Source organism: Peromyscus leucopus, chromosome 10, assembly GCF_004664715.2.
Source record: "Peromyscus leucopus breed LL Stock chromosome 10, UCI_PerLeu_2.1, whole genome shotgun sequence".
NCBI classification, from domain to species: Eukaryota; Metazoa; Chordata; class Mammalia; order Rodentia; family Cricetidae; genus Peromyscus; species Peromyscus leucopus.
In genome coordinates, this window is record NC_051071.1 from 90451439 (window position 1) to 90464028 (window position 12590).

Genomic DNA, 12590 nt, shown 5'->3' on the forward strand with positions numbered 1-12590 from the left:
ATTTTCTCTTCCAGGGGAGGGAAGGGAAGGTGAGGGGAAGGGGGTGATACACATACACACACACACACACACACACACACACACACACACACACGAGAGAGAGAGAGAGAGAGAGAGAGAGAGAGAGAGAGAGAGAGAGAGAGAGGAGAAACACAAAATAGAGTGACCTAATGTTTATTCCCTTTCAGCCATGCTAAGGTCTTAGGACTTCAGTTACAAAATCATTCCTTTGCTAGAAGGTAAATTGGGAGAAAAATGATAACTGGAAAAGCATTAAAAACATCGAGGGAGAGTTGAGTTTTACTTAGTAAACATGTTCTTGACACCAAGGGTACAAAGAAGACCTTATTATAATTGCAAGGAGCTTTGAATAAACAGGGTATAAAGCCAAATTAGTTAATGCAGGGAGACACCGCTGTAAGGCCTTGCTTCTTAAAGTGTGGTTTTCTATCAGTCGCTGCTTCTGGAAGTTTGTTAGGATGGATATTCTTGGCCCCCAGCCAGCATGACTGACTGATGATGAACTCGTTTTAACGAGTTTGAATCGTGTTCAAAGGTATACTCGAGAAGTACAAGTCTAGAACATGGGAATGAGATCTGGGAACGTATTCTATAAAAGTAAATTCTGAGTTATGTTTTGAGGATGCATCAGGTTGCAGATGGTTCCCAGTAGAGGGACTAATATAAAGTCAAGAACCATGAAAAAGCAAAAGGATGTTTGGGGAAGTAGAGTCAGAGGATGATAACCAAAATGGGGAGGGTAGGCTGGAGAGATGTCTCTGTGGCTGAGTGCTTGCCGCTCTTCCAGAGAGGCTGAGTTCTGTTGCTAACACCCATGTCCTGCAGCTCACAGCCACCTGTAATTCCAGTCGCAGGTGATCTGGTGCCCTCTTCTGGCCTCCAAGGGCACCTGCAATCATGTGCACTTACACACAGACAATGCATATTCATAATTTAAGAAGTTTTTATAAATGAGAGAGAGGAAAGACAGGGAGGGGGAGGAGGAGGGGAAGGAAATATAGGGAGCGGGCAGGGGGCAGCAGTATCCCCCATCTTCTGCCTGTGTTCTATGTTAGGCAACTTTGATTAGATCTACTCAATGCCTTCCTTGCGGGAATGACATGTTCAGATTTGCATTTAGATCACTTCAGCCTGAGGAGGCTGAGAATACGTGAGGCTGAAGGGCAGAGAAATTAATTAGAAAGTGAATGCAGGAGTTTTGCAGAGAGATAATGAGTGTCTTAACGCAGGCAGTGGCGATGGGAAGGATGGGACAGACAAGACATTTTAGGTGGTGATAAGCAGATGAAAGGGTTCAGTATGTGGACTGGAGGTGGGAGGCTTGAGTGGATGACATTCAAACTTCCGGCTGGGATGAGTGGGTGGCGGCTTACGGTGCCATGAACAGATGAAAGAAGACAGGAGGATAAACAGGTTTGAGAAGGGAAATTGTGGGTTCGGTTTTCAACATGTTCAACCCAGGTGAACAGAAAACACGTGTAGGAGGAAAAAAGGGGGAATCAAGAAAAGGGTGGAGAACAAGATGAGTCAGTGAGGTGGAGAAGGAAAGCGAGGAGGAGGAAACAATGCCCTACCCAGATTCGGGGCTACTGCAATACACCTTGTTGTTCTTCCCGGTTCATTTCCTGCTTCCTCAGAACTCGGTTCAGCAAGTTGAAAAGAACCCTGAAAAGGCGCAAAAATAATTTGATTTTCGGCTTCTTATCTGGAAACCAATTCGTTGTTACTACTATTTGCTCTTTGGGAAAAAAGGACATTATTTAAAACTATGGTTCAACTCACATCGACCAAAATAGTCTTCACCATATTGTTCCTGATAATACCTCTGCCTCTGTCCCCAACATGATTTCCAGAGCAGAATAATATCCCCGCTCCCGTGTGTGTGTGTGTGTGTGTGTGTGTGTGTGTGTGTGTGTGTGTGTGTGCCTTCGAGCTGTGGACTCTTCCTGCCAAATCTTTCCCATCTGTGAATTTTCACAGTTGTTTTTTTACTTACACCTTAAAACCCAGCCGTGGCTAAGAGCCTGTCTTGGGATAGTCTTATGATTGTCTCGTATTTAGCACTCTGTGCTCCTCTGCACGCCCCAGACTTCTGTGTCTACAAGAAAGGAGCTCCCGTGCATGAAAGTGCATGAAAATTTTCCTCCTCGGTCGCGTCCGCAGCCAACCAAAAAGCCAAAGGTCGCTCTGTGATCTGATTAGTCTGTGCAAGAGGGAGGCAGTCCCTCCGGGACCCCGTCGCTCTTGCCAGGCTCAAACATGGCCGGCCCCCGGGAGCCCTTCCAGCACATGCCACGCACGCCGGCCACCCTTCCGCGGCGGCGGTCCCTTCTCACCTTCCGTCCGCCCCGGCTCCAGAGGGTCAGGGACCCGGGAGGCCCTGGCGGCGGCCTCGCTTCCCGCCCCCCTGCACCCCGCCCCCCGCCGCGGGAGCCCCGCCCACCCGCCCCGCCTCCGCCAATCCAAGGCCCGGGCAGCCGCGACTGGCAGCGCCCGGCGGCCCCGCCCCCCCAGCCTCGCTGTGGCCTGCGGCTTTCCCGGCCAGTAGCGCCGCTCTCGGTCGTGCGGGCCGGTCCGTGTGGAGACCGTCGGGTCGCGGGCGCCTTGCCGCGGGCCACCACAGCTCGGCGCCGAGGCCGTCAGCCCCGTGGACCGCGTCCGCCATGGACTTCGAGGACGGTGAGCGCGGCGCGCGGGGCGGGCCGCCGAGGCGAGCGGGCGGGCGGGCGGCGGGCGGCCTGCGCCGGGGGTCTGTTTACCGCCTCAAGATGGCCGTGTGGCTTTGTTCTGCGGGCCGCGCGGCGCCGGCGGGCCGGGGCCGGGGCCCTGTCCTCCGCGGCTGTGCGGCCGGCCGGGGAGCCCCCTCCTGGCTGCTCCCCCACCGCCGCCCGCGGGGTCGGCCTCGCTGCGAGCCCCGCGGGCCTCCGGGCTCCGGCCTCAGCCTCGCCCCGGGGCCGCCTGCAACTTCCCGGCCTTGCGCGGAGGGGGCGGCCCGGGGCCCGCGAGGCCGCGGCCGGGGGCGGGCGGGCGGCGGGCGGGCGGGTGGAGCCCTCGCTGCTCACGGCTCGCCCCGGGCTCGGCTGACCCTCGGCCAGGCTCGGGCGGTGCGTCTCCGCGGGAGGCGAGTGTGAAGCGTTCCGTCGGGGTGGGCTTCCATCCATCCCCCCGCACCCCAATCCCCACCCCCGAGCCGGAACCTGCAAGTTCTTACACCGCGTAGCCGACCGGGCTGTTTAATAACTCACCCCCCGTTTACCTGCCTGGAAATACCTCGTCTGGAGCAGTTCCGTGCACCAGGGCACTTTTTTTTTTAAAGGGGTGGTGGCGGGGCTGGTGTGTGAACGCTGCTTCAGTTAGAATTCTGTCCACAGCAAGCCCCAGGTGCCCTTCACGTTCAGCTAGATCTGTGCACGGCAGGCAGCCCGTGTTGGACTTACTGAATAAATAAACGGCACCGTAAGGATGATTTTCAGCCCTTCCTGCGCCGGTTCTCTCAGCCGTTCTGTCCAGGGCCGTGAAGTACAGTTAGTTCGGCGTCTTCAGACCTTGGCTCAACTTTTATATAGCGATTAGTGTCAAGATAACGTGATCCACCAGTGACAGTGTTAGGGAGACCTGGGGCAGTTTGTGGGATGAAGCTTGAGTGTCATCTCGAGGAACTAGATATTTCTAGATAAAACCGGCTCATTTCTTGTAAGGAAGCCTCTGCCTCCACAAAAAAAAAAAAAAGTCTTTAACATTGAAGAAGATGTGATCTTAGCTCATGTTATATTGAATGAGCTTTGGATTTTTGATTTGCTGCAGGTTAAGGCTGTCAAATATAAGTACAGGAAAGGAGACCCTTTTTGGTATACTTTGCAGTTGCTTTGGAATAGTCCAGCTCTTCAGAATAGTGTACTGCCCAGTTTGTGCTTTAGTGTTGGGCTGTGACTCATTCTGATATAGGTGACTCTAAATTACAACTATTTGTAGTAGGCAGAGTTGACATTGAAAAGAAAAAATAAATTATGTTTTCATAACGAAGTGATGACATTGCCAACATACGTGGTGTCCCCGAAGTTAACCTTGTGGGGTGTGTGTGTGTGTGTGTGTGTGTGTTTATTTGTGTGCGTGTGCCAAGTGGGAGGAGGACAGGGGGAACAGTAAGTCAGTAAGGAAATGCCTTTTCTGTAGAGAATTGAAAAATAACGGTAAACTTGGCATGTTTGCTTTTCATTATCATTATAATAACAATAATAATATCAGTGATAATAACATCTTAACTGCCCATCCTCAGCTGCCACTGCTGCAGTTGGGCCATAGAATTTGAGTGTATCTGAATCTGATCCTGTGTCTTGTGCCAGGGTTCTGTTATTTCCAGAAGCTCTGTATTAAATTCTGTTCTTTCAGTCTTTATTTGTAGAGTTAAATAAAGGCTTTAACATTATGCTTGGATGGATGCAGCCCACACACTCATACATATATGCATGTGTGTTTTTCAGATGAGCTCCTGAAGTCTTTAGAGAACAGATTAAGTGCTAAAACCAATGCTGACCTTGAAACATTTCTGTTCCATACCATGAGTTCTCAAATGTATCTTCCTTTTTGCATCATTTGATACATAATCTGCTTTCCTTTTTTCTTACTTTGTGTGAATTAGTACTGGGTCTTCTCTTTTGGCAGTTACATATATGGACTATAAACTGTTCTTACATTGCCATTAGGCAGTGAAGGAGTGATGTGTTTTCTCAAATGGATTTTGTAATTATTTGTACCACAGTTTTTTTGGTAATTGAGTTAATGACATTTAAAAATTGATTGTAAGTAGATGAGTATGATTTTGGGTTTCGTTAACATTGCACTAATTCCTTTCTATTGAATGTCTTCGTAGATTACATACACTCTGCTTCCAGGAATACTTACCAGGGCTTTAATGGTAAGTATCCTCTTTCATTTCCTTTTAATTTTGTTGAGGGAATATATTTTAGCTTTGTTTACATACCCATAAAAGCACAAGTATCAATGCAAAAAGCTGACCTACTTTGTTTCAGATATTGTTTTGACTCTTGATTCCTAAATCTCAGTGTTAATGTCATTCTGTGTATAGTGTTTTTCTGGTGTGTGTGTATGTGTGTGCGTGTGTGTGCGCGCATGTGTACACTTGCTGGAGTCTCATGAAGGTCACGCAAGTATTCAGCCACTGAGTGATAGCTTCAGCTCTATGTAGCATTTGCACTTGGGAACAGAAAAAGAAGTTAAGTTACTTTGACTTTGTATCTGTTTTGTTTTACTTAGGATTCTTTTATTTAATTTATGACTACATTCTGAATGACCAGTGGCAGGACACTGGCTGAATTACTTTTGAATTAGACATTGGTGTTCACTTATATAGATTACGTAGACTTAGTCTTGGTCCTATGCTGTCTTTGTTGGAATGCATGTTGGCTTTGCTGTTGAGGCCATTTTTCACTGACCATATGAATGATAAAGATCTGTCCAAAAAAGCACATGAAGAGCCCTGGCTGCTTGTTAACAAAAGCCTAGTGTTGATCATAAGAGTCGTGCAGAATACCATGCATATTGTTTTGAAAACTATTAAAAGTCAAGGCCCTGCCATACAAGATGATAATAGAAAAGAAAGTACAGAGTAATTTGGAGGTTAAAACCAAACCAAACCATTATATGAAAGACATGAGGGAGCAGTGTTAAATATCTTTGATTACCAGAGAAACATCCGGCTATTTTATCAAATAGTTACGAAACCAAAGCAAATGTGCTACCAAAGACTATGCCATTAAAAATACTATTTATGTGCCTGCTTTTCTATATGTGTACCATGTGTGTACAGTGCTATTGGAGATCAGAAGAGGGCATTGGATCCCCTGGAACTGGAGTTACAGATGGTTGTGTGCAACTTGATGTGCTAGGAACCACACCTGGGTCCTCTGCAAGAGCAGCAGATGCTCTTGCTTTTAACTGCTGAGCCAGCCATCCCTCCAAACGCATATATATATATATATATATATATATATATATATATATAGCCCCCTCCCTCCCCCCGGAGCTGAGAATTGGCCTTGCACTTGCTAGGCAAGCGCTCTACCACTGAGCAAAATCCCCAACCTTATATAGTTAATCTTTATCATCCCTAAGATTAAGAGGTACTTCAGATACTACTTTGAGAAAGTCTACTGTCATATATAAAGTAGTATGTATTTAGTGAGTGCTGAGGAATATATTTTTGAGAATAGTGACATAGTGAAATTTACAAAGGATGCTTAATTCTGTGTCCACATCAGGCTAGAAATTTGGCTCAAGAAAAACTTTTAATACATTTGAATGTAGGGAAATGATAATGCTCATTTAAAAAATGTTATGATGTTTCCTATAGGAAATTAATAGAATGTGAAAGCTATTAATAATGGGTAGAAAACAGAGAGTTAATTAAAATGAATCCAAGATTTTAAACTGAAGTTAAATAAGGCAAGTGGGTTTTGGAATGATAGAAAGCTGTACTGGAGAATTAGAGTTGATTTCTAAAGATAGTACTTGGAATTCAAAAATCACATAAATCAAGTTTCGTTCATTACTAATGTATTACAAAATCCCTAATATTGCAGTTTTTAAATTTTTTTCTGATATAATTCCAGTAGTGATTCTTATTTGAAGATATTGTCAGAATTTCCTAGAAACATTTTCTACATGAATATTGTATAGGCGGTAGCCTAGACCTTTTGATGCTTAATTTTAGGTAGAGGGTCCCTTTCTGTGTGGGCAGAGTACTTTGAATAAAAGATTTTGGCTTTTACCTCTGGCTAATGTCCACTACTTGAAATTACTTTGAGGTCTTAGTTGTCTGCATTTTGTAAATGAGAAACTTAATTTCAGGGGTTTTGACTTCATTTAACAATACTTTTTTAGTACTTGCTGTTTATCTAGGTAATGGTCTGAGAGCTAGGAACAGAGAACCTGTGAACAGAATGGACAAATAATTCTGTCTTTGTGGAACTAATTTCCAGTCTAAAGGGATGAAACATGCAGAAAATAGTTTTAAAAAGAACATACTCTGTGTTAGAAGATAAAAATTGTTGGGGGGAAAAATAATTCAGGGAGAAAGACAGGTTATATGTGTGCACTGTGATTTTAGAGTCACTGGCTCAAGAGAAAGATAACATTTGAGCATAGAATTAAAGGAGGTAAGGATGCAAACTTTAAAGTAGTCTGGACAACAAATGGAACAGACTTCAGTAAATACTAACAAAAGATTTGTTGTTCCAAATGAAGCCCATAATACATTGTTAGCCTTGGGTTTCCTATTTCTATTGAAATAAAGTAGAAGGCAGTGGTACAGGTGTTCTCTACACCGTGTTTTGGGAAGGATTTTTATTCCAGTGTCTCCCATATATGGTGATATTTTATTTGTACTGAAATGTAATTTTAATTTTATGTTAATAAAGTTGCCCTGGGGTCAGAGCTATTAGAGCCATAGCAAGAGCGTGATGGTTAGAAGAGCTAGGTAGATTTCTGTGTGTTCAGGGATACAGCCAGTATTGGAGAAATACGCCTTTAAGACCTGGAGGGCTGTACTTACAGGCAGTGATGAGGCAGTCATGTGGTTTGGTTTACAACCAATGAGAAGGCAGAACAGAAAGACTATTTAAACACAGACAAACAGGAAGTAGCTCTCTCTCGGGGAAGTTAGGAGCACTGCAGGAGGTAAGATTTTATCTCTGAGCTCTGACCTCTCGGCTTTCTCTTTTACATTGGCTCTGTGTTTCTTATTTTAATAAGACGATTGGTTACATCTACACCCATATTTTCCTTATTTCATACCCTTCTTAGGTAAATAGCCCATGGAAAAGGGCAGACCTTCTTGGTAGATGGAAATGTATGAGCGAAGGTAGGACTGAGAACACTGAGCTTCACAGAGGGTAAAGGAAGACTGGTTTGACCAGAACAGATGATTTTTGCTGAGCAGTGTGAAGAGAAGGCTAGAGAGGTGTGGTATAGCCAGAAGGCATTGAAAAATCACAGGCAATCAATCTGTTTATATGTAAGAATCAACAGAAATGAAGACCTGGAAGAGATGTATTAGTGAGCACTGCAGATACAAGGAAAAAGCATTCCTGGTAGAGGGAGCAGGGAGTGGAAACATGGGTGTACATCTGTTGAAACAGCAAGGAGCCTCTTGTAAGTGAAGGAAACAAATGAGGTTGTAAGGTAGTCAGAGGGGTTAAGAGGTGATAGGACAGAGCATGTATGGTTTCTTAACTTGGACACTGTTGCCATATTGGATATTTTTACTAATATTTTTATTGTAGGGTAATTTGTGTGTGTATGTGTCTCGGTGTGTGTTTGTCTGTCTGTCTGTCTGTTCTGTGCATTCATTGCAGAATGTTTGGTTAGCAGCATCCTTGATCCCTATGAGGTAGATGTCAGTAGCACCTCCTGCCTAGTTGTGACAACTAGAACTGTTTATTAGAGACATTGCAGTGTGCCTTGGTGGGGGTGTAGGAAGGAGGGAGGTGGTGTGGGAGAGTTGTTTCTGGTTAAGGACTAGTTGGGGCTGGAGAGATGGCTCAGTGGGTAAGGACACTTGCTGTGCAAGCTTGAGGACCTGAGTTTGAATCCCCATCGCCAAGCAAAAAGCCAAGCACAGCTGTGCATGCACTTGTAACTCTAGTACTCTGTGGGGTGGAGATAGGATCACTGTGACAGGCTGGCTGTCAGCCTTGCTCCAAGGTTCAGTGAGACACCTTGTCTCAAGGGAATGGAGCAAAGACTGATAGAGCAGAACACTTGACTTTGTCCTCTGGTGTCCATACGTGTGCACAGTTGTGTGCACCTACACACATGTGCACACACACACAGAACGAACACTAGTAAAGGATTGTACAGGTTATTTTAAGGCTTTGGCTTTTCAGTTGTCATAAGGTGGGAAGACATCATTGGACATGATTTGCCTTATATTGTAACATTTATTCTAGCTTTTATTTTTAGAATAGACAGGAGGGGAGTAAAAATGGAAGTAGGAAAACCAGTTAGACTTTGGAGTGATAGAGGTGAAGGTTACGGTAGTTGGCAATACTGTTAGTACAGGAGTATGAAAAGTAGTTCCATTCAGGACCTCATGTCACACAGCTGGGGAGGTATTTTGACCATACTTTAGTTTTTGCCACATATTCCACAACTCAGCATATTTTTATGTAATAGTGATTCAAGTAAATAGATTTGATTTAAATTACTGGCAGATTTGTTTTTCTGAATAAATTACTTTCTCATTTAATAATAAAGAGATAATGTCCTCGTTTTTTACATTTTAAAAAATAGTTTTAAAATTTATTTTGGTAACCTGGGAGAAAAATTATTCACAGAATTTATTTCCCTGTAAATACACTGATATTGTATGATAGACTCTCTGACTTTAACTAATCACAGTGTATGAACGTAAGTGAGATCTGCTGTGGTATAAGAGCTCTGGTGGTGGTCTGCACAGGGCCAGGTCTGTAAGTGCTCAGAATACTAGTCCTTTTGTGGCTGTAGTAAAAGAAAATCACGGATTTAAAAGTAAGAGCTAAGACAGTCTCCGCTGACTCAGAAACTGGCAGAAGTAACTAACCCTACTGCTTTCTGTATCTGGTAAAGTTAATGTGAGGTTACTCTTTACGTGAGACCTTGCAGGGAATTTAATGTTGATGATGTTATTGTCATCCTCTGTATGAGAGGTACAGGCACATGCTGTGTCAAATACCCTGTGATTTCAAACAAATGATTGACTGAATTAATGAATTATGCAGACTTTCCAAATAGTGACAGGTTTTAGTGTACAGTATAAAATCCACACTAATGCTGCAAACTGCTTAGAAAACCTTCTAAGTGTTGGGAAGCTGTCCAGTTGACAGTGGTTGATAAAAGTTTTTAAAAATTTTGATTTTTTTTTTCAGTTTAAAGTATGAATTTTATCATTAGCAGCAAATGATTTTTTTCATTGTAACAAGTTTCACTGCATTTGTGAGAAACTGTCTACTACATGCCCATATCTTTGACAGTATCATACCTGATAGAAATGTATTATTATATCCACCCTCACCATCCTTTGTAGTTCTTCCCAAGTTCCTCTTCTATGCTCATGTCTCTTCTGTGACCACTGATGTCACTAGAGTTGCTCACTGAGCAGGAGTGGAGCACGGGCACTATCAGTGGGTGCACTGAAGGGGAAGGGTTCTCTCCCCGAGCAGCCATGAACAGCCACTAGTTCCTCAGCCTGCTGATGGTGCTTCGTGAGCCATCTCCAGTCCACGGTGGACTGTTGACAGGGCTGGTCCTCTGCAGATACCACAGCTGCTATGAGGTGATGGTGCAGCTGCCATGCCGTGTCCAGAGGAAGCGTGTCACAACATCCTCCTGATACTTCGGCTCCTCCATTCTTTCTGCCCTGGCTTCCACAGTGGTCCCTGAGCCTTGGAGGGGATGATACCGATGTCCTTGACAGGGTTGGACATGTAACAGTTATTTTTGCTCAGTGCTTTGACCAATTATGAATCTGTACATTAACTACTGCCCATGTAAAAAAAAGTGAGAGCTGCATTATGCTATAAGTATAAACATAAATATTTAGAAGGAGTTTGCACTGAGTTCATTTAATAAAACCACAATAAGCAATAGATTCCTTGGACCCATTACCTCCCCAGCCATGGGCTTTTGACCAAGTTTATGGTACCATGAAAAACGTAGTTTTTGTCTTCTAGTTTTCCTACTGAAAAGTGTTCTTTATAAAAAGTAATTAACTTGATTCATAAACCAAACATGGTACAGTGGCTTATCTTAGAGAGAACTCTTATACTTTGGTATGTAGCAAAATTGCTTTATGTGCATTTTCTATTTCATTACATTGAGTAACAAAAAGATGTAATTAAATCAGAGGCCGGGACTTAATAAAATTATTAATTGCTCTGTCAAGGGCAAAGGCAAAAGTGATGTAAAAATTTGTTGTTTTTCACTGCGTGAGTGATATTTAATATAATGACTGCTAGATTAGTCTGGTGCTTCATATTTCCTGATATGTACTGAAATGCCAGTTATCCAACAACATTTGTATACTTTTAGTGCAAATGCTGTAAAAACAGGAATAACATCCTTGTTATTTATGAAAATAGTTTTGACCTCATGGGTCTCAGAAACTCTGATCAGCAAACCATTCTATGATAACTGCTCCTCTAAGATGCATTAAAAATTAGAAATTTAAGATGAGGCCACAACAGCATATTGTTGTAATATTGTATAAACTCTACAGGTTCTGTGAATAGAAAGAGGAAAGATGATATTCAGCTGAGACCACCAGTGAATGTTTTCTTGAATAGTTTAGTAGTTGAAATAGATGTGAAAAAAATTAAAAGATTCCAACTAGATCCTTGGGAGAAAAAAATGTTTTCATGTAGAAAAAAACAGGAGGTTAAATAAGAAAATACCTACATGGTACTGGAAAATTCATTTCCTCCTTTTGGACTTTATTTTGCAAATCTAAAAAGTGAAAAGATTAAATTTGATTAAGGTTACTTTCAGACTTAAAAGGCAAGATTGTGAATAGTATTTATGTAAAGTTTGATCAATCTTTGTTAAGACTAGAAACATTAAATAATTGTAAGTATGACTTGGTGCTTGTAAAAATATAGATTAAGGTTTTTGCTATGTACACTGTTGTATTTATAATAAAAATGGGATGAGTGGTAATGAGGCATTTTAAAGGACTTTATAGTAAACATTTAAATAATTTCTCATCTTTATAGTCATTATCAATTTTATGACCTTTGGTTTTTTAATATAAGTTTGTTTACTCCTACACTAGAATTTTTTACTGTTTGTGTTATGAAAATTCACACTTATTTCTTTTATTCAAAAGACTAGAGAATTGAAGTATTGTTAAGGCGTTGTTATTCTTAGGCACAGGGCTCAAAGATTGATCTTAGTTTGTGATTTTACTTCCTAGAATTATCTGTATCAGTAACTAAATGTTTCTAATTGAAAATATAGGTGCTCTTGAGTTTTTAGACAATTTGGGAGTAGTTAGTACAAAAAAAAAGAATATATTTACATTGTAGTATTCTTAGGACAAAAAGTCTCTTGATATTTATTAGATGCTGACTTTTTGAAAGTAGTAGTTATATATAAAGTTATATATTATCTTTTTTTTTAATGCTGTAGTACTAAGTTCCAAATTCAGGGCATTATATTAGTAGCCTTATAGTCCACTAAATATGCTTACACTGAAAATATTTTTAATGTAGAGTTTTGTAGCTGATAGTTTATTTTTCCTTGAAATATGAAGCCTTGTTAGCAAATAATAGTTTTCAATTTGTTACTTTTTATCTTTAATATTGAGTTAAAATGTTAGTGCAGATTATTGCTTTAGATGATTTATGTGACAGTATTGTGTTTAATAAAAAATTTTTGTGAAGAAAATGGTGTATTTTACTCATAATCTCTTGTTGACTCTTTCAGGAATGGATCGTGATTATGGCCCTGGATCTTATGGAGGTCTGACATTCCAGGATATTTATCTAAAAATTCTTCTTTTGGGTACCAGTAAAGGT

General features: G+C 42.0%; 1 protein-coding gene across 3 annotated transcripts in view; it reads left to right on the forward strand.

Annotated features, from left to right (window-relative positions):
* The first annotated feature begins 2547 nt into the window (after positions 1-2547).
* Znf326 (zinc finger protein 326) overlaps positions 2548-12590 on the forward strand; it is a 45898-nt gene continuing 35855 nt past the window's right edge. Inside the window, exons 1-3 of one of the 3 annotated variants that reach the window (XM_028867345.2) lie at positions 2548-2700; positions 4892-4936; positions 12499-12534. In XM_028867345.2, the coding sequence (XP_028723178.1) occupies positions 2685-2700; positions 4892-4936; positions 12499-12534 (97 nt within the window). In that variant the 5' untranslated portion in view covers positions 2548-2684. Of the gene's footprint in view, positions 2701-4891; positions 4937-12498; positions 12589-12590 lie in introns of all 3 variants that reach the window. The other 2 variants (XM_028867346.2, XM_028867347.2) reach the window with 2 other exon arrangements.